This window comes from Nyctibius grandis, chromosome 12 (genome assembly GCF_013368605.1).
Source record: "Nyctibius grandis isolate bNycGra1 chromosome 12, bNycGra1.pri, whole genome shotgun sequence".
Taxonomy (NCBI): Eukaryota; Metazoa; Chordata; class Aves; order Nyctibiiformes; family Nyctibiidae; genus Nyctibius; species Nyctibius grandis.
The window spans coordinates 20700088-20721620 of NC_090669.1; the positions used below are offsets into that span (position 1 = coordinate 20700088).

The 21533-nt window shown below is 64.7% G+C and overlaps 1 protein-coding gene across 2 annotated transcripts in view; it reads right to left on the bottom strand.

Moving 5' to 3' along the window:
* The window catches only part of GSE1 (Gse1 coiled-coil protein), a 93424-nt gene that overhangs the window by 2422 nt on the left and 69469 nt on the right, over positions 1 to 21533 (bottom strand). The window contains exons 3-14 of one of the 2 annotated variants that reach the window (XM_068411276.1): positions 12934 to 13152; positions 8750 to 8949; positions 7013 to 7194; positions 6602 to 6793; positions 6167 to 6358; positions 5732 to 6054; positions 5123 to 5447; positions 2778 to 3358; positions 2080 to 2192; positions 1355 to 1625; positions 1126 to 1233; positions 196 to 567 (exon numbers count right to left, since the gene is read on the bottom strand). In XM_068411276.1, coding sequence (XP_068267377.1) covers positions 196 to 567; positions 1126 to 1233; positions 1355 to 1625; positions 2080 to 2192; positions 2778 to 3358; positions 5123 to 5447; positions 5732 to 6054; positions 6167 to 6358; positions 6602 to 6793; positions 7013 to 7194; positions 8750 to 8949; positions 12934 to 13152 — 3078 coding nt within the window. Of the gene's footprint in view, positions 1 to 195; positions 568 to 1125; positions 1249 to 1354; positions 1626 to 2079; positions 2193 to 2777; positions 3359 to 5122; positions 5448 to 5731; positions 6055 to 6166; positions 6359 to 6601; positions 6794 to 7012; positions 7195 to 8749; positions 8950 to 12933; positions 13153 to 21533 lie in introns of both variants that reach the window. The other variant, XM_068411277.1, reaches the window with a different exon arrangement.

Sequence of the window (21533 nt, forward strand, 5' to 3'; positions counted from 1 at the left end):
GGGCAGGGGAATGGAGCCACTTTATCCCAGCACCTTCTATTTGTCTCCATCAACGAGCTCCTGGGAGGCTCCAGCAACGGTTACTGGTGGATTTTGTGCCCTCAGTGGTGCCAAACCCCAATGTGGGGGGGGACGAAGGTGCCTCCCACCCCTCAGGGTGGTACCCAGCCCGCTGCCCCCAGCCCTGCCCGTTACCTTTGTGCTTCTGCAGCGCCTTCTGCGTGGACTGCAGCACCGACTCGTGGAACTGGTGGGCGAACTCCTCGGCGATGAAGGGCTCCCAGGGCTTGCTCTTGCCGTTCATGCTGTGGGACAGCGGCACTGGGATGTCCTTGGGCAGGGGACCCCTGACGTAGCTGAGGATGCTCAGCGCCTTCTTCCCGGGGTGCCCGTCGCTCAGCCGGGGCTTCTCCGCCAGCACGGCGGCTGGTTCCTTAGCCCTCGGCAGCTCCTGGGGTCTCAGCTGGTCTAACCTGCCGGGCTCTGCCATCTTCTGCACCTCCGGCACGGAGACAGCGATGCCCACGGGTTTATCGGGGTCCAGCAGCAGCGGCGGCACCGGCAGCTCTTTGGGCAGAGGAGGAGCAGAGTCAGCTGTGGTCCCCCCGTCCCCCAGCGAGTGTAGAGGAGGGCGACCAAGCAGGTGAAGGGTCTGGAGGGTCTGACCTACGAGGAACGGCTGAGGGAGCTGGCGGGTGTTTAGCCTGGAGAAGAGGAGGCTCAGAGGTGACCTTAGTGCAGTCTACAACTACCTGAAGGGAGGTTGTAGCGCAGTGGGAGTTGGCCTCTTCTCCCAGGCAACCAGCGCTAGGACAAGAGGACACAGCCTCAAGCTTGGCCAGGGTGGGGTCAGGTTGGACATTAGGAAGCATTTCTTCTCAGCAAGGGTCATTAGCCATTGGAAGGGGCTGCCCAGGGAGGTGGTGGAGTCACCATCTCTGGAGGGGTTTAAGAAAAGCCTGGACATGGCACTTAGTGCCCTGGTCTAGTGGACATGGTGGTGTCAGGGCAATGGTTGGACTTGATGATCCCAGAGGGCTCTTCCAACCTCATTGATTCTGTGATTCTGTGATCCCACCGGGCAGGGGATGCTCCCGGCCAGCAGGAAGGACCAGGGGTGCTTACCGGCAGCAGGGCCGCTGGGGCTGTCCCGCGGGGAGCTCTTCACCACCACGGCGCCCGGCGTGGTCTTCTGCTTCATGGCCTGCAGCATCTCCACCAGCTTCTCCTTGTCTGCGGCATGGGACACTGAGGTTTAGTGTAGCCTCTGCCCCGTGGCACCCCCAAACCAGGGAGCAGGGACCCCCCCCCCGAGCAGGGCTGGCCCCGAGCGTGCGTGGGGCATGGCTGTTACCTTTCCTCTTCTCGGCGCTGATGTGCGTGAGGTTGAAGATGGTGAGGAAGCGCTTCTTCTCCTCGAAGTTGGGGCTGTTGTTCATCTCGTCGGGGCTGTAGCGGGTGGAGAGGGGGAGGCGCGGGGAGGGCGTGCGGCGCTTGTTCTGCACCGTCGGCGGCGAGGGGCTCCTCTCCCGCAGCATCCGCCGGCGCTTGCGTCGCTTCTGGCTCAGCAATTCCTCCTTCTGCTGCTGCGTGGTGAGGCCGAAGAGCTGCAGGAACTCCAGCTTCTGGGGCAATGAGGGGGAGAGCAGAGCAGGGTCACCCCCAGATCGGTCCCTGTCCCCATCCCCATCCTCATCTCCATCTCCATCTCCATCCTCATCCTCATCCCCATCTCCATCCTCCCCATCATCTCCTCAATCTCCTCAATCTCCTCAGTCTCCTCAGTCTCCTCAGTCTCCTCAGTCTCCTCAGTCTCCTCAGTCTCCTCAGTCTCCATCATCTCCATCCCCATCTCCATCCCCATCTCCATCCACATCTCCATCCTCATCTCCATCACCATCTCCATCCCCATCTCCATCCTCATCTCCATCATCATCATCTCCATCCCAGACCCCCTGGCACCTCTGCAGCCGGCTGGGGACGATGGCTGCCCTGCAGCACTGGGAGCTGGTGCCCGAGGAGGGGCTGCTCCCCAGGGGGACGGTGGAGGGGACAGGGGACGGCAAGCGTCGGCTGTACCTCGGAGGACGTGTCCAGCTTCAGGGGGGGCTGCTCGGCCACGCAGCGGAGATGGGCCCGCACCTCCTCCTCGTCGCTGTCGTCACAGGAGTCGTCCAGGTCGTAGTAGTAACCTGGGGATGGGGAGAGGCTGGCGTGAGGCTGGGGAGACCATGGGGACCCTGGGGACCTGCTGGGACCCAGCCTGGGACAGGGATGCAGCAGGGTGCTGGTGCAGTGGGGTGCCGGAGGGGAGCGTTGGGGGTCCAAGGTGGGTGCCAGCGGGGCAGGGGGTCTAACCCAACAGAGCCCTGTCCCCCCTCCGCCAGCTGCGGGACCCCGGGGGGCATCACCCGCCCCCGTGTCCCCCCTCAGCATCGCTTTGGGACGGGCAGTGGGGTGAATGGGGCACGGCCGGGGGGGCTGCAGCTGACCCCATCCCCGCTGGAGGGGGGACGGCAACGCCCGTGTCCCCCCGCAGGGCTCCATCTCCTCCTCGCCGCTGGCGCAGCCCCATTAATATTTAAAGCCTGTTTATTAGCCTCAGTTCATCATTTATTAATTGGGCACGTCTAGAGTGGAGGATTTACCGAGCCGCTCGGCTTGCGGCAGCGGTTTGCTGCCGGCATCCCGGGGGAGCCCCACCGGCCGCCCCCACCCCACCCGGTGCCGGTGCCGGTGCTGGGGGTCCCCGGCGCGGTGCGAACCCGGCCCCTCACCTTTCTCGCGTGCCTCCCGGCGCCGGCGCTCCTCCAGGTCCAGCTTGCTGACCAGCCTGCGGTGCTGCTGCACGAACTCGTCGTAGATGTACATGGGGTCCTGGGCACGGGGCGGGGGGGGCCGGTACGGTGAGCTGGGCTTGGTGGCCTCGGCGAAGGGGGTGGCCGGGGGTCTTTGCTGGCTCAGGATGCTCTGCGTGGACTTCTCCAGCTCGGCGAGGAAGGGCGCGTGGGGGAAGCCCCCGTGCTCCGGGGCGCCGGGCTCCCGGCCTGGGGGGTATTTCTCCAGAGCGTCCCTCTTCCTCGCCCCCTCCTCCAGCTTCTCGGGGCAGAAGACCCTCTCCACCTTCACCAGCGGGATGCCCTGCCGGCTGGGCTCAAAGGGGGCTGGGTGGCCGTGGAGGGTGTGGGGCTCGGGGAGGCGCCGGGGGGGCTCGGGGGGGGTGTCCATCAGCGAGACGGGGTTCCAGAGGGACGTGGTGACGGGGTGGTGCTGGGGCTTGGGGGAGATGAGTGGTGGGGGCCCGCTGAAGTGCTGCCCCGGCTCCCGGCCGCTCGGCTCGTGGCGGCTCGATCCCGACCTGTGGGGAGGGGAGAGGATGGAGAGGTGAGGGGTCGGCACCAGGCTGCTTTTGGGGGAGAAACACAACGGTTAGGGCCACCCAGAGGGGTTTGTGCATGTGGGGCTGCCACGCTCGTCCCCTCCTGCGCCACCACCCCGAGGGACGGGGGACAGAGCTAAGGCTGCTCCCGGGCTGAGCAGGGATGTGGCTGCATCCCCGGGGCACCGGGCAGCGGACCCCAGGCTTGATCCCCCCCCCAGCTGCCCACCATGGGGACAGGAGCCACCGGTGCTGGCACAGCCCCGCTCTCCCCGCAGCAAGGGCAGCGCCTCGCTGCAACCCTCCTCCGGCAGCCGGGGACGGCGCCAGCCCCTTAACGGGATAAATATTTCATGCGCCCAAGCTGTGCGTTTAACGCTTTTCCGCTCCAGCGCCCCGGGGCTCCGTGCACAGAGCAGCGAGTTCAGCGCCGCGCCGCGTCCATCCACCGCCCCGGCACCGGGTCATTGCCGGGGGATCGCCCCCGGACCCTCCGCGCTGGATGGCGGCAGCCCTGGGATGGGGATGGGGAAGGGGATGGGGAAGGGGATGGGGAAGGGGATGGGGATGATGGGGAAGGGGATGGGGATGAAGATGGGGAAGGGGATGAAGATGGGGATGATGGGGATGGGATGGGGATGATGGGGATGGGATGGGGAAGGGGATGGGATGGGGAAGGGGATGAAGATGAGAATGGGGATGGGATGGGGAAGGGGATGAGGATGGGGATGGGGATGATGGGGAAGGGAATGGGGATGAAGATGGGGATGAAGATGGGGATGAAGATGGGGATGAAGATGGGGATGAAGATGGGGATGAAGATGGGGATGAAGATGGGGATGGGATGGGGAAGGGGATGAAGATGGGGATGGGATGGGGATGATGGGGATGGGATGGGGAAGGGGATGAAGATGAGAATGGGGATGGGGATGGGAACGGGATGGGGAACGCGATGAGGAACGAGATGAGGATGGGGATGGGATGGGAAAGGGGATGAGGAATCCCCTGGCCGCGGGTGTTTTGGGGTGACCTTGCTCTCCCCTCTCCGGTTTGGGGTAGGAGGAGCGCACAGGGAAGGGAGCCTGCGGCGGGCACTCGTCTTTGTGCTGCCTCGCAATCTGCTCCTTATTATCCTCGATGAGCCGCACTAATCCCCTGCACACCCCAAAATAACAAAGGGAGCTGGCGGCAGAGCCGGCTGGCTGCTCCCGTGCCGCTTAAGCACTCAGTGATGGGGGCGAGCAAGCCTCTGCCATCAAGGGGTGCAGGCACGCTCCTCTGCCCCCCCACACCGCCTGGATTCGGGGCAGGTGCCCCCCCCAAAACGGGGCATCCCACCGCCTGGGTCTGCTGCACGGCGGGGAGCTGCAATTAGCAGTGCCGGGTGCCTGGGCAGCACCTGGCCACTCGCCGCTGGCCCCCGGCCACCTCCCGGGCTCGTTGCCCGCCGCCGCACAGATGTCGGGCACCGGCAAGGCCTGGCGCTGCCAGCGCAGCCGGCCCGGCTGGCACCGCGTGACGGGGACCTGCTGGCACCGGGTGCGCAAGGAGCGAGGGGCACATGGCTCCGGGATGCTGGCTACCTACAGCGGGGGCTGGAGCCAGCTAACAGCGGGGGCAAAGCCACAGGGCAACGGGGGAAAATCCTACTGATGTCCCAGCAGGGATGGCTGTGATGGGGCAAACGCCCCCGGGGTTTAGGGGGAAGCCCCATCCCCGGAGCGGGGCTGGCAGCGTCCCTACCTGGGGTGCTCGGGGCGATGCTCGGGCTCGGGCTGGCTCGGGGCGCGCCCCATGTCGAGGTGCTGCTCCAGCACTTGTTGCCGAAATTCGGAGACTTGGGATTGCCGGTCCTCCTTCTCCTGGCGCAGGCGGCGCTGCCGGGCCAGCCACTTCTCCTCCTCGTTGGTGCGGTGGATGAGCAGCGCCGTGGCCGCGGTGCTGCCGGGCAGCGGGAACACGGCGTGGTTGGGGATGAGGCTGGGCACGGCGTGGTGGGAGGCCGGCGGCTGGTGCAGCGGGTGCTGGATGGGCTTCGGCGTCGGCAGCACCGAGTCCTTGAGTTTCTCTGGGGTGGAAAAGGGGTGACAGAGTCAGAGCAAGGAAAGGGAGGGGGTGGCCACGGCCACGAGTGTTTTGGGGTGCTCTGGGAGCCTCCCACCCACAGGGATGCCCTGCCCACCAGTCAGATGGCACAGGCACCGAGAGCAGCTGGGCTCCTGGCAGCCAGGAGAGCCTGGCCCCGTCCCGAGCCACCTCCCGGGGCCACCACCCGCCTTGGCTTTGCCATCTGGAAGGGGACGGTGGCAAGCTGGCAGCCACCCCCCGCCGTGTCACCCGCGGGGACGTTACCTGGTCTGCTGGGCGCCAGCGGCTCCGCCAGCTTGCCCCGCTCCTCGGCCGGGTGCCCCCGCAGCCCGTGCAGCTCGGCCACGGGGAGGAAGGGCCCCTCCATGGCTTTCACCATGCTCAGCTCCTTCTCCCGGGCACGCTCCCGCTGCCTCTCCAGCTCCCGTTCACGCTCCTTCTCCCGCTCCCGCTCCAGCTCTTTCTCCCGTTCCCGCTCCCGTTCCCGTTCCTTCTCCCGCTCCCGGTCGGCTTCTCGCTCACGCTCCTTCTCCCGCTCCCGTTCACGCTCCCGTTCCCGCTGCCGCAGCTCCTCGTCCATTTGCAACCTGCAAAGAAAACGCAAAACAAACAAAAAAACCCCACCCCAGACTCCTGTTAGCAGCCCCCGGGGTGCCCTGTCCATGTCCCCCCGTCCCAGCCATCGCCCCCCCCCCATACCTCTCGGCGGCGAGGCTGGAGATGCGCTCGGACTGCAGGGCGGAGAGGGAGGAGTGCGAGAGCTCGGGGGGGTACCGGACCCCCGAGAGGTGCAGGTGCATGGCCGAGGGGTGCAGCGGGGGCAGCGAGCCCGGTGCCGGCAGCGGGTAGAAGGGGGACCGCAGCGCCGACAGGCAGTACGAGTCGTCCATCCTGGGGAGACGGGGACGCTCAGCGGGATGTGCTGGAAGGGGGGAGGCAAACCCCCAATCCCCCCCCCAGGAGCCATCCCAGGCTGGATGGGGGCTGCCTTCTGCTGGGAGGAGGGTTTGCAGAGCCCCAAAACACCCTCAGTGCAGCCCAACTCGATCAGGCTCCCACCTCCCCAGTCCTCAAGGCTCATCCTCCAGCCGCCCCCCGCCCAGGACCCCCGGGTGGGGGCTCGGCGATGCCCACCTGAAGGCGGGGTGCGGGAAGGGGTGATGCGTCAGGTAGCTGGGGTGGTAGTAAGCGGCGGCGGGGTCGAGGCCGAGGGGTGGCAGGGAGGACACGCGGAGGTCCTCGGCCGTGTGGTAGGGACGGAAGCTACGCAGGTAATCCTCGGTGACGGCGCTCGGAGGGACCACGTGGTGGACCGGCCGCTGCAGGCTGGGGGGGAGCGGGGAGATGGTCACCACCCCACCCTGTCCCCCCACGGAGATGTCACCTCCCGCCCCAGGATGCTCAGTGGGAGCAGACCTCGCAGGGGACGCCCGCATCCCGCATCCCCCCTGCATCCTGCACCCCACCCCGCATCCCACACCTCCCCCTGCATCCCACACCCCACACCATGTACCCCCTCGCCCCATCCATCACCGCCCGACTCACTTGAGAGGCGGGAAGCGGGAGTCCTGGACCACGGAGCTGGGGGGCAGCCCGAAGGAGTAGGGGGTCCCCAGGAGGTGGGAGGGCACCACGGGGCCCCCCGCTTTCTCCTGCACGAGGGGGGGCTCCGAGATGAGGCGCTCGCGGCCGCCGCTGCTGCTGCTGCCTCGTGACCCTGCTTCTTGCTGGAAGGAAATGGGGGAGAAACGCCGAGCTGGGCGTTAGGGGACGGCAGGGACCCTGCGAGGGATGGGATGGGGGGGTCCCTGCTGCCTCCCCACCCTGAGACCCTCAGCAGGTCCCCAGCGTGCCCGTGGGGTCCCGGGCTGGCACTGGTACCCCGGGGATGTGGCATCTGCCAGAGCATCCTCCCGCATCCCGGCTGTCGAAGGGGGGGCGGGAGGGTCTGGGGGGCCTACGCCGGGGGGCACGGGTGGGAGAGGGGGTGCTGAAGCAGGGGCAGCGCTGATGGCAGGACACACGTCACCTGCCTGGAGATTTACGGGCTGCTTTGTTCTGCAGAGCTATTAATCACCCGGGGAGGACACAGACACGGCTGGTGGGAGGCCAGCAGCCCTTTGACAGCGGCCATAAACCCTGGCGCCCCCCTGGCCCCACAGACAGCCCAGCATCAGCACCCCCACCCCACTGCGGGGCCTCCGCCGTCCTCCACCAGCTCCTGTCCACAGCGCTGGGACAGAGGTCACTCCCTCCTGGCACCCCCCCCGACTGGGGAGGGACCCCCTGGCAAGGGGGAACCCATTGGGGTGACAAGGGGCCCTGCAGGGTCCCACAGTTAGGGGGGGGACCCCCGGCAAGGCAAGGTGGGGTTTAACAATGATTATTTTTCATTACATCTTCTCTGTGTAGGGGCTAGAGGAGGATGGCGGCAGCCCCAGGCATCCCACGTCACCATACATCCCCTCCCCATCCAGTCCTGATCCCCAGACCCTCCAGGGCAGGTCGCAGGTCCCCGGCCATCAGGGACGGTCCCAAGGTCACCGCAGCCGGCACAAAGGGCGTCCCCCCCGCCATCCCCGCCGCCTGCATTAAGGGTTATTGTGCGTGCCAGGCTCTGCTCTAATTACCTCCCTGCTCGGGGCGTCACGCTGCGAGCGCGGCTCTGCCAGACAATAACCCCCGCTCGGTTAACCCCCGTGCCGCGGGGGTCACCGGAGAGGAGGTGACACGGCGGGGGGGAGCACCCGGACACCCCCCACACCCCTCCGAGCACCCAGGGAATTGCGGTTCCATTCCTTTTCCTCCCCCCTGCCCTGGGCGTCTCTCATCCCCTCCCACCGCCTCGATGCTTTGTGGTTTAATTAGTCTTTCCAAGTGGCATAATCCCCCCGGGAATCTGCTTGTGGCGTGTGGAGGAGAGGAGAACCACTAACGATGCTTCTTAATTAGCTGCTCGTCCCCCCCCCCTGCTCATTCTTCCTTGTGCTCCCCTCCGGATGGCAGCCTGGGGATGATGGCAGCACAGGGACATGGCAGCACAGGGATGATGGCAGCCTGGGGACGGTGGCAGCACGGGGACATGGCAGCACAGGGACGGTGGCAGCACAGGGACGGTGGCAGGGAGGAGAGGGACAAAATGGGGGGCAGCCCCGCAGTCCCCGGGGCACAGCGTGGCCGTGCAGCTCCTGGCACCTCAGACCACGGCTGGCACAACCCCACAGCATCCCACACCCTCCGTCCTTTGGGGGGGGGCCAGGCACCCCCCAGACACGGCCATACCTGTCTGCCCTCGCTCCTCCAGACCCCGTTGACCGTCTTCGTGGGGGCGATGGTGACAACGGGCGGCGTGCTGGGCACGCTGTGCCCCGCCGGGGGCACGATGATGGGGCCCATGGGGCCGCGCTTGGGCGTGCTGGCAGGGGAGCTGTGGTTGGTGGCCGGTGAGGAGACCGGGGACGACTCGCTGCTTATCGAGGACCCTGAAAAATGAAAATAAGCCCGGAAAAAGGCAGCCATTAACCAGCTGAAACCACCCTCTGAACAAGCTGAAGCCGTCCCGCGCCGTCACCAGTGGGATGCCCCGCTGCAGGGACCAGTGATGGGGCATGGGGATGCAGGCAGGGTGGTTGGCATCCTTCCAGCCCCCCAGGCTGGACACCCCAGCCAAACCCCGCTCGCACCAGCCCAGGGGCCACGCCGAGGTAAGGTTCCCAACATTCCAGCAGGGACAGGCTACTGGCCACTGAGGGGTGGCCCATGGCTACTGCAGGATGACATCCGGCACTGAGAGAGGCCTGGTCTACCCTGGGCATGCAAGGGGGCTCCTCACCCTGCAAGTGGGCAAGCCGGCGCCTTGCCCCATAAGGGTGTAAGCTGGCTCCTTGCCCTGCAAGCAAGGCTCAACAAGGCGCAGTGTTGGGTCCTGCACTCGGGGCACAACAACCCCCCACACCGCTGCAGGCTGGGGGAAGAGCAGCTGGGAAGTGCCTGGTGGGAAAGGACCTGGGAGTGTTGGTCGATGGCAGTTGGATATGACCAAGCAGTGTGCCCAGGTGGCCAAGAAGGCCACCAGCATCCTGGCTTGTGTCAGCACTAATGTGGCCAGCAGGACTAGGGCAGGGATCGTCCCCATGTATTCAGCACTGGTGAGGCCGCACCTCGAATCCTGGGTGCAGGTTTGGGCCCCTCATGACACGAAAGACCTTGAGGTGCTGGAGCGAGTCCAGAGAAGGGCAACGGGGCTGGTGAAGGGTCTGGAGCACAAGTGTGATGAGGAGCGGCTGAGGGACCTGGGGGGTTCAGTCTGGAGAAAAGAAGGCTGAGGGGAGGCCTTCTCGCTCTCTACAACTGCCTGAAAGGAGGGTGTAGCGAGGGGGGGTCGGTCTCTTCTCCCAGGTAACAAGTGATGGGACGAGAGGAAACAGCCTCAAGTTGTGCCAGGGGAGGTTTAGATTGGAGATCAGGGACAATTTCTTCACCCAAAGGGTTATCAAGCACTGGAACAGGCTGCCCAGGGCAGTGGGGGAGTCCCCATCCCTGGAGGGATTTAAAAGCCGTGTAGATGTGGTGCTGAGGGACATGGGTTAGTGGTGGCCTTGGCAGTGCTGGGTTAAGGGTTGGACTCGATGATCTTAAAGGTCCTTTCCAACCAAAACGACTGTGTGATTCTATGACTCTAAGGATGCAGCCTGCCTCCCCCAAGTGTGCAAGCTGCCTCCCCTGCGTGTGCAAGCCAGCCCCTTGCCCTGCAAGCGTGCAAGCTGCCTCACCCTGCAAGCGTGTAGCCCCCCTCCATCCCCCCCAGCACCGGGGTAACACCGGGAGGGAGCCGGGCCGGTAACACTGTGGGGAAGCCCAAGCACCCCCGACACCGGGAAGGATGCTGGACAGTGCGCAGGCCGAGCGCAGGCCAAGCGGAGCAGGCCGCAGCCGCCCGCTCTGCCTTATTAATAATTCCCGAGTCGCTCCGAATCGCTTTCATTGCAAGACCGGGCGAAAGAGAAAGGCTGCCCGCGACAAAGGCGGCCGCCGATAGGGCTCTGACACCCACTGAAGTCTATCTTGTCAGCGCAAGGCCAACAACAATTAGCGGCCTAATCCCCCCTGAGCTGGGGAGCCATTACTCACCACGCGATAGCGTTAACAATCAATACCATCACAATGAGCCCGGCAATTAATGAAGCTAAAGTCTTACTTCAGAACCTTAATTCTCGCTGTGTGGCTTTAAACGGGAGGGTTTGTGATCGTTATAATTAACTGGTGGTATTCAGCCAGGAGTTAGTCAATGAAACTAATCTGGATTGGAGATGACAAGAGGCACAGTGTGATGGTGTCACCTTTGTTTTCTGACCTCCCGCTTTCCGCTCAGCGATAGCAGATTAGCAGCCGGGGCTGACAGGCAAATGTAATTAACAGCTGAGACCCTGAAGGAGGAGGCGGGGGGGGAAAGAAAGGAATCAAGGGGGGAATAAAACCCACCCTGCAGACAGCCCGGGGTAGGACAGGAGCCCCCGGCCAGGCGATGGCTTCTCGGGGCTTTGCTGGGATGGAGTCGGTCGGGATGAGCCCCTGGAGCTGGGGATGTTGTGGGGGAGCGGGACGTCCCTGGGGACACCCCAGCTGCGGTGCAGCCACCGGCACCCATGGCAGCAAATCCGTCACCAGCCCGTAAAGACAGGGAAAAAAGCTGCCAGTCCTGGGTGAACCTGGTCAGCATCACCCCATGGGCTGTACCTGCCACTACCGAACATCTCGCGTGGTGGGTGAGGATTTGGGGGCAAAGGTGTTCATCTCCCAGGAGAAAAAAAACACAGCATGGAGAGAAAACCCCTTCCCAACATGATCCAAACCCACCTCTATTAAAAACCTCCGGGATGAGCCACTTCAGGCACCCAGATGGGCAAGGATGGGGGTTTTTTGCAAACAAACCTCACAGTAATTAAAGGGAAATCCAAAGGGAATGCAGCTGCTTCTCTCCAGCACCACAAAATCAATGCCAGACCCGCTGACGTCCCTTTGGATGGGCTGAGCAGGGTGGTGGGGACAGAAATGCAAAATAATCCCCCAACCCCAACCGACCGCCCCGAAGGAAGCAGATGGGCTCTGGAGGAGGCGACTTGGGAGAGCCTGGAGCTCGCTGTGAGGCTGAAGCATCATGGGGACCCGGTCCCCTCGGCGTCATGGGGACCCAGCCTCCCCACGAGCTTCCCTGGGAGCAGCCGATGGTGGAGGCTTCGGGTCACGGGCGTGCCGGGGTGTTTTGTGGCTGGTGAGGGGCTGTGAGGAGGGTCTTAGAGACGGTGCTTCCGAAAAAAGGGGTCTTCCGAAAAAAGGGGTCTTCCGAAAAAAGGGGTCTTCCGAAAAAAGGGGTCTTGGCAAAGCATCTGGTGTCCCCTCCAAGCACCAAAGTGCCCAGGCGGTGGGCAACGACGCAGTGGGGAGCACCCACAGGGGGAAACACCAGGGATAAAAACTATTTCGTTGCAAATGGACGATGCCAGCAGTATCCTGGTGAAATGCTTCGCAGCCCACCCCGGGGACAGGCTGACCCCCCCTCTGCATGCGGGACAGCCCCAGCGATTCCCAGAATCAATCAGGATGGCAGAGCCCTCTGGGATCATCGAGTCCAACCATTGCCCTCACACCACCCTGTCAACTAGATCAGGGCACTAAGTGCCATGGCCAGGCTTTTCTTAAACCCCTCCAGAGATGGTGACTCCACCACCTCCCTGGGCAGCCCCTTCCAATGGCTAATGACCCTTGCTGAGAAGAAATGCTTCCTAATGTCCAACCTGAACCTCCCCTGGCCAAGCTTGAGGCTGTGTCCTCTTGTCCTAGTGCTGGTTGCCTGGGAGAAGAGGCCGACTCCCACTTCACTACAAGCTCCCTTCAGGTAGTTGTAGACTGCACTAAGGTCACCTCTGAGCCTCTTCTTCTCCAGGCTAAACACCCCCAGCTCCCTCAGCTGTTCCCTCGGAGGTCAGACCCTCCAGACCCTTCACTGTGGCCGCAGCTCACACCCCCCATCGTGACCTGCACCCCACAGAGAGTAAGGGTGCGATGGAGGATGCGGTGGCAGGGCCATTGCAGGGTGACAAGGGACAGGGACATCCCAGGGGCACCCAGATCTGCCGTTTAGCTACGCAATTTGTCCGGGAAGGAAGAGATTTGAGGAGCCTCCAGAAAAAAAACAGCTTTTCAGTGCAGCGTGGCAGGAGGGAGGGCCAGGTCCCCCCGCGCCGTGCTCTCCCAGACGTCCTCCCGGGGTACGGCGAGCGGTACGGCACTGGGATTACTGCAGCTGAATTGAATTTCTAAACTGCCCCCTCGAGACACGATGCCAGGGAGAGACATTAGCTGGGGAAACGGCGAGAAAACGCCGTCCGGGTGGCGGCAGCAGGGACAGGCGCTGACGCTCAGCATCCCCCGGGGTCCTTGTCCCTGTCCCCATCGTGGTCCCCTACCTCTGGGCTCCTCGGCTTGCTTGGCGAGCTTGCGGAGAGCGGCGGCGAAGCTGGAGGAAGGTGCTGCCTGGACGGACAAAGTGCTGCTGGCTGCCGGGCTGCCATTGGGGACGATGGAGCCGTTGAGGGGCGAGGGGGTGAGGGGGCTGACGGTGGCCGTGGTGCGGGTGGCGGTGGACAGCATTCCTAGGGACGGCGACTTCGGCTCATGGCTCATGCCTGCGAAGGAGGGCAGCAGCGTTAGACGGGGACACGGGGTTCCCCAGACCCCACCCGGAGCAGGAACAACCAGCAAGACAAGCAACACCTTCCCCCTGGTTCACCCACCCCAAAACGCACCCCGAGCCCGTGCAAGGGGGAAAAGCGAGCAGGGTTATGGGGCAGCAGCTCGTCTAACAAAGCAAGCGTGCAGCTCGCCTGGGGAAAACACGGTGACGTGGGGGCCAGCGGCTGCCACCAGCATCCCACGGCCCCGCTGATCCCACAGGCCGGCCCCCTCCCAGGTGACAGGGCAAGGGAGAAGGTGTTTCATGAGCACGCGGGAACTTCGGCATCCCGATGGAGGTGATGGGAATGGGGCCAGTCCCCTGACTCCTGTGGTGCTGCCAAAACCCAAAGCACCACCACTGCAGCCCCAAATCCCCAGCATTGCATCCCTGGGTCTCCACCACTGCACCCCCAAATCCCCACCATCACATCTTCAACTCCTCACCACTGCAGCCCCAAATCCCCACCACTGCGCCCCCAAACCCCCACCTTTACACCTTCATTCCCTGCTGTGGCACCTTCAAATCGCCACCCTCAAATCCCCCTTATCGCACCCCCCAGTCCCCTCCACTTCATACCCAAGTCCCCACCATTGCACCTTCAAATCCTCACCACTGCAGCCCCATTGCACCCCCAAATCCCCCCCCCCAGCACCCCAAATCCCCACCACGGCACCCCAAGGCACAGAGGTGCTATAGGGCACGGTGGCCTCCAAGGGTGGGGGTGTGGGTGCTACTGGGTGGGAAGGTGCCGTGCACCCCATGCCCCCCCTGACTGTCACGGGTGGCTGCTCCAGGGCTCTCCACCTCCCAAAACAGCAACTGCTGATGTCAGGGCCCTTAAAATAGCCTGCCAAACGAGGAGCTTCGTTAACACCCGCCTAAAATTAGCCCCGCTCCCAGGTGGGCAGGCAGGTGGGGGGGTTAAGGGGCAGCCTCCAGCTGCCAGTGGGGTTGGGGGCAGCTCGAGGCACCGGAGTGTGCCATGGCAGAGGGTGGCCGGGTGCTGGGGGAGCTGGGGCTGCGAGTGCCACTCAGCCTTGATTAATCTTTGCCCCCCCGGCCCCCGGAGAGGCGGCCGGCACGGCGGCGCGCTCCCCTCTGCCCTCATTATACAAGCGTTTATTAACTCCGGGGCGCTCAGCCATTGACTGCCGCCGTGTTGACACGCTCGCCTCATGTAAATTCATTACCACAACAGCTGGGAAGCCAACGCCGCGCCAGCCCGGCCCAGGCACCCCGCGGACTCCCCGAGATGTGCCTGGGTGGCACCCCGGAGAGCTGGGCACCGGGCTCTGCCTGCAGCGCCGTGCATCCCTGCACCGTCCCAGGGGGCTGCGGCACCCCAGGCACTGCCACACATCCCCTGGGCACTGTCCTGCACCCTGTGGGCACAGCCCCGTGCCCCTTGGGCACTGCCACACATCCCCTGGGCACAGCCCTGCATCCCTGGGCACAGCCTGGCATCCCCTGGGCACAACCCTACATCCCCTGGGCACTGCCTAGCATCCCCCGGGCACTGCCCCACATCCCCTGGGCACTGTCCTGCACCCTGTGGGCACAGCTCCATGCCCCCTGGGGACTACCACACATCCCCTGGGCACAACCACACATCCCCTGGGCACAGCCCTGCATCCCCTGGGCACAGCCCTGCATCCCTGGGCACAACCCTGCACCCCCTGGGCACAGCCCTGCACCCCCTGGGCACAACCCTGCACCTCCTGAGCACTTCCCCGTGCCCCCCAGCTTCTCCCCAGTTCTTAACCCCGGTGTAACCCCCCCAGCCCCACTCCAGGGCTGCAGACCGTTTGCCAACCAGCTGGCAGGGCTCCGCACGCTCGCCGGGGCACGGGGGCTGGCGGGCAGAGCATCGCCCGTGTGACGTTCAGCTGATCTCCATGGCCCCAAACGCCTCCCAACAAACACATGATCCCGGCAGGATTTACTGGGCGATGGTGGGGCAGCAGCTGGCCGGGGAGCGAGCAGGGAGCTGGCACTGCCCGCGGGGCTGTAGCTGTGCCGCTGCCCCAGCCGGGCTCCGAACCAGTTGTGCTGCTCCTGCCCCATGATAAAATCGGCGCCTCCGCCCCGGCTGGGGCCCGAGCAGCGCCGTTCGCCCACCCTGCCCCGACCGACGTGGCGTCCGTCTGTCCGGGCGGCCCTGGGCTGCTCCGCGGGAGAGCTGCCAGCTGGGGAAACTGAGGCACACCGCGGCGGAGAGCATCCACGTGGGGATGTGGGACCGCGCCGCATCCCCCCCCATCCCCCTGGCATCCTGCAGGGAGGAGGAGGAGGAGGGGACGGCAGGACCATCACCACGTCCCCCCCACCCTTCCCCGTGCCACCCCGCATCCTGGCACCCCTTCCCATGGTGGCACCAGCCACAGGGCTGGCACCCCTGACGGCGCAGGACCCCAAGCCCCTGGCTCCCGGGGGGGCCACCCACCACCCCCCCGGCCTCCCGCGTCCCCAGGAGCTGGGACCGTGCCAGCTCCTCTCCATCTGCTCCCGCTGACGCCGGCGGGTGTTTTGGCAGCGGGCGCAGAACCAGTCTGGCTGGGGACGAACCCACCGTGCCACAGGCCAGCGCCGGGCACAGACAGGCTCCCAGCACCCCAAAACCCCCCCGGTGGGTCTCAGGGGGCTCGGCACCGCTGCCCTCCCCACCGCTGCAGGGGCACGGGTGGGTCCAGCCCCCTCAGCACCCCGGAAGGCCCCTGATGGGCACCAAGTGCCCTTCAGAGCAGATTGCCATCGAACTCCACCTCAAAAAGCAGCTATTTTTGAGCTCCCGAGCGCTGGAACTAATAATTTATTACCAAATACGATCAGGCAGCAGCTCCAGCCCTTGGCAAATGGAGCGGAAAAAAACCCAGCGCGGCGGGGAGAGCCCAGAGATGGGCACCCTGCATCCCCCCTGCACCCACCGCACCGCACCCCAGCTCCCCACGCTCCCCCCGGACGGGTCCCCGAGGAATACAGGGGGGATGCTCCACGGCACGAGGTCCCGCAGCGTGTCCCCCCCCTCTCCCTCCCTCCCAGCGCCTCGGCTCCCGCGCCGGAGCCGCATCCAGCTGCACGCTCCGAGTGCCAACAGCTGCTCACACGGATTTTCAATGCTAATGGCCTCGCGCTGTCACCCCCCTCCCTTCCCTGCGCTGCCTGAATGCAGCAGGCAGGGTCCCTGCGTGGGCAGGAGGGAGGGCAGCGCGCGCCCATCGTCCCCCCCCATGCACCTCGTCACCCCCTTAGAGCCAGCGGGCAGGGGACAGGCAGGGGACAGGCAGGGGATGGGCAGTGGGGACCACCTCCCTTCCCAGCGCTGTCCCCGTGATGTCCCACCGAGCCACCGCACATCTTCCACCCCTCATTACAACGGCCGCACCTACGACACGCTCCATTAATTAATTAATTGATTGATCAGAGCCCATGCTCCTGCCCCAACCCCATCCACCACCCAGCACGCAGCTGAAACGAAGGGAGGTGGCTGGGCCTGGTGTCCCCAGGTGTCCCCAGGGATGGAGAGATGCGGGCACAGCCTCTGCCCACCCCTGACGGCAGAGCCCAGGACCCATCCCGGGAGCATCGCCCACCTCGGTCGGCTCCCCAGCACCCTTGGAAGGGTCTGGATGTGTCCCCCGGGGTGGGGACGGCCTTGTGGCACAGCACCGAGCGCCGTGTGCCGGCTGGGCCTCCATCGATCGCTCCTCCACGGACCATTGATCTGGCGAACGACAACAAGCCAACTAATAAGAGCTCGTTTGGAGGGCGCAGCGTGGCGAGGGGCCGGCGTGATGCAGGGTTATTTTTCCCCCTTCCTTGCCCCCTCCGTGCCCAGCCCAACCAGCCCCGGGTGCTTGTGAAGCCTGCATGAAACCAGGCCAGAAGATTTGCTTTAAAAGCAACTTTCTTCCCCATTTTTGCCCTGGCAGAGCGAGCTGGGGGCTTTGAAAATAAAAAGCTTGTGCCCAAAGGATGCTGCTGGCCCCCAGGCCCTCTCCGCAGCACCCAGGTGGGCACGGTGGCTCCTCTTGTCTCGCAGTGCCTGGATCCAGGTGCCAGCCGTCTCCCGAGGCCTCCCCGGCTTTGGGAGAAGCAGGGCACAGCCCCCACCCCTCCTCTTGGCATGAGCTGCTGCCGGGGGCTGGACGGGTATGTGCGGTGTGCGGGGGGTGCTGGGCATCACACAGCACCACTGGGCACTGCACGGGGCTGTCGGGCACTGCACAGGGCTGCTGGGCACTGTATGGGGCTGCCAGGCACTGCACGGGGCTGCCGGGCACCGCACGGGGCTCCTGGGCACTGCATGGGGCTGCTGGGCACTGCATGGGGCTGCCGGGCACTGTATGGGGCTCCTGGGCACTGCATGGGGCTGCCGGGCATCGCATGGGGAAGAGCTGGGCACTGCACGGGGCTGCCGGGCACTGCATGGTGCTGCTGGGCACTGCACTGGGCTCCTGGGCACCGCACGGGGCTGGTGGGCACTGCAGGGTGCTGTCGGGCATCACACGGTGCCATGGGGCACTGCACGGTGCCGTCGGGCATCGCGTGGCACCATAGGGCACCACACATGGTGCCGTTGGGCATCGCACAGTGCCTGGGGGCCCTGCACGGTGCCATCAGGCACTGCACGGTGCCATCGGGCATCGCACGGTGCCGTCGGGCAACCCGTGGCTCAGAGCCGGGCACCGCACGGCGCTGCCAAGACTCGCACAGCACCACCAGACACCGCACAGGGCAGGAGCGGGCGATGCCCAGTGCGGCCAGGCTGCCCTCCCGTCCCCATCCCCGTGCCCGTGCCCGGCGGGCAGCGCTGGCTCTGCCGTCGGCGCCGCATTGTTCTCAGCGCGAGAAGCCCCTGCCCGGCAGAGGCAGATGGCAGGTATAACAAAGCAGCTTGCTGCGGCCAAGCCAATTATTTATCTAATTATGATTTACCACTTAACCACATGATCTTTCTGCAGAGTTGCGGGCAATTAAAACCGGGGTGATTATGTGGATTATGCAAATCGGCTGGAGCCGAGCGAATCAAATTGGAGATTAGAGTTTTCACGCAGGCTGGAGCTTGCACGGGGCAGGTCCCGGCGGGGCAGGGGGCTGGGGGGGGGCAGGACCCCGCTGAGCCGGGGGCGATGGGGCACGGTTAGGAGGTGCCAGGGCAAGGCGAGGGGATGCCCCCTCCACCCCGCTGCCTTTGAGGGATGGAGGGTGATGTGATGCTCGCTCCAGCACAGCCAAGGGGGTCCATAACCAAAACCAGCCCCCCACCACGGGGGTGGGTGCCCGCAGGGGACCCCCCCGCTGCCAGCGGCTCAGCCAGTGCCAGGGATTTCCCAGCGGGCACCCGAAAAGGTGAGGGGGCATCACAGGGTGCAGACCCCACCCGCCAGCAGCCAACGAAGGGCTCCGGCAGTGGGTATTAATAACGGGTATTAATGACGGGTATTAATCACCCCGCCTGGCAGATTACTCTGCCCGCCCGCCCCGGTATGAGCTTTACGCGTGGCGCGAGCTCCGGAAATACAGCGGCATTAATGGTAATACCTCGTGTCCTGGCAAAGGGCACGGCCAAGCTCCGTCAATCCCACTGCGGCGGCGGCAAACCGGGGGGGCTGGGTGGCACTGGGGGTCCTTTTCCTAATACTGGCACCTCCTAGTACCCATCGGTGCCCCACATCACCAGCAAAGACGCTGCGGTGATCTTTGGCGTGTACCACCCCCAGGAGCCCTGGGTCTAACGGCCCATGGGGTCCCCATGGTGCCACCACCACCTCGATGGGGCTCCCCCTTTCCACGAAGCCCCCCAAGAAAGGGGCACCAGCGAGGAGGGTTTGAAGCAGCAGCGATGCCCGTGGAGCCGGGTTGTGCCGGGGACGGGCACAACCACGCTGCCAGCACCGGCGGGATGGATCCGGCATGGGCATCGCAGGGGAAGGGCAACCAAACCCCAGGTGTGAGGATCATGGGTGGCACTGTTGGGTGCCGAGGGGAGCGGACCCCCCTTCCCACGCCGGGATTTAGGGTGGTTAGCGCCGGTGATGCCACGTGCCGGTGCCGAGGAGGCTGGCCGGTGCCCTCGCGAGTGCAGCATCTTCCCTTTTCGCCCACGGTAATCCTCAGCCTTTCGAGCAAATTATTAAAATTCACTTATATTTAATCTGCCTGCTGGAATTAATTGAATTTTTACGCTTGGCAAATGTCAGTGGGTGCACGCTGCCTCCCGAGGGGGGACCCGGCTGCGGGTGCAGCGGGCGCAGCCCCAGGGTTTTACCCCTCTCCGGGGACAAAACCCACCCTGGGTGGTGGGACAGGGCACCCACAGCACCCATCGGCAACGGGTGGTGGGACGTGTGGGTGCCAGCACCCCCCCAGCTCTCCGGGGATGCACGTGTCCCCCAACCCTGCTTCCCTCCCCCATTAAATGCTCCCCAAACCCCACGGGATTCCTGTGGCAGCTCCAAAGCCTCGATGGCTTCGGAGGGGACACGGGGAGCCCCTCACCTCCCACCCCACTCCTTGCCACTCACAGGAAGGGAGAGGGTCCCTCCTGCTCGGGGGGAGCCCGCACCGGGACACGGCACAGCATCATCCCGGCGTGACCCACGCGCCCACGGGGTCCTGAGTGGGTGGTGGGGTGGGCAGCATCACCGGCCACCACGCCGGGGACACTCCTGCCACCCCAGCTGGGTGAACCAGGACCGGTGCCCAAGTCCCTGCTCGGGGACACCCTCCCCATCTTCGCACCACGATGGAGAAGCTGATGGGTGGGACGAGCCCCGCGGGACCCCGGGGCCTGGCAGGCAACTTCCCAACTTGACTGGCGCTCGCACCCCTCCGCCGCCCACCCGGGATTATCATAAATTAAGACGTAATTACTCCATGGAAATTTACAGCACAAAGCTGAGCGCTAACAAGTGTGTTTGGAGGCACTGGGAGGGGGGGGATACAAAGCGCTATTGTCTGGCGGGCGCCAAAAAACCTGCTCTGCCCCCAAAGTGCCACATGCCAGTGATGGGGACGGGGATGGGGATGGGGACGGGGATGGGGCGACTCCATCGCAGTCACCTGAGTGCCACAGCGAGCCAGGCGCGGGGCTGGAGAGGGGCACGGTGCCCCAGGAGGAGGGTCCCAGCCCTCCAAGGGGGGGCGAAGGCTCCCTGGCACGATGGGTGCCCTCCTGTCCCACGCCAAGCGGTGCCACAGCTCTGCTCCCCGCCGGCACCTGCTAACAAAGACGTCGCCTTTGTCCCCTCGAGTAACTCTGCACCCGGCCAGCTCCCACCCAAGGGTGCTCCCACACAAGGGTGCTCCCACCCAGGGGTGCTGCACCCAGCAAACCCCCACCTCTGAGACCCCTTTCAGCACGCAGGGGGTTAAAAATAAATCCCCTGAGGACCTGGGTGAGGGGGGGGACACATGGGGACCGGTGCCAGCGCTGGCACGTCGTCCCCCCCCCGGCGCTACCACGCTCCCCCAGCTGCCACATGCATTAAAAAATAATAATCAACGTGGAAAAAAAAAATAAACCAACCCCAACAACCCAGCGCGACAGAATTCAGGCGGCTAAAACAAATCCGGCAATAAAGGAGCTGGGGATCCTCGCAAAGCTGGCTGTGCAATTAAGCAGTTTTCTGCTGTACGCCGATAATCACCTAATTATACTATTAATGACAGTTCAACCTGCTCGGAAATAAAAGGACATTCTTCCATAACAGGATGCCAGCTGTTTGTTACAGATGTCAAACATCTTTAAAGCGTTATTATTAAAAGAAAAAGGGGAGGGGGAAGGAGAAAGCTCGGTGGGGCAGAAACGCGGCCGCTTTCCCCCCCCCGCCTCAAAGCCCCTCGCAGGGAGGGGGGTGGGTGGGGGTATGTCCCCCTCTTTTTTAACCTCCCCGTCGAGTTTTGGTGTGATAAATCCCCGTGTTGGGGAAATAAAGTTAAAAAAAAATAAGATTAATAAAAAAATGGGGTGGGGGATATGCGCCCTGGTGCCAGGCTGGCCCCGCTCCCCCCCCCGGTGCCATGCCGTGCAGTGCCATGCCAAGGAGGAGCGTCCCTGGCAGGTGCCACCAGCCGGTGCCAAGGCGGTGGGTAGGGAAGGGAAAGGGGGGGGATACGCTGTAAAGAAAGGAAGCACCTGCTCCCCCCTAAAACCCCAGCGAGCGGTGCCCGCAGCACCCCGGGGGTGGGCATGGGGGTCTGGCGGGGAAGGGGGATGCTGGGGGACACGGTGGCAGGGAGGTGGCAGCGGTACCCCCGCTTCCATCGCGGGCCACATCCCAGCACCGCGGCTCCGTGCCAGTGCAGCCATCCCTGGGGGGCACCCGGGCG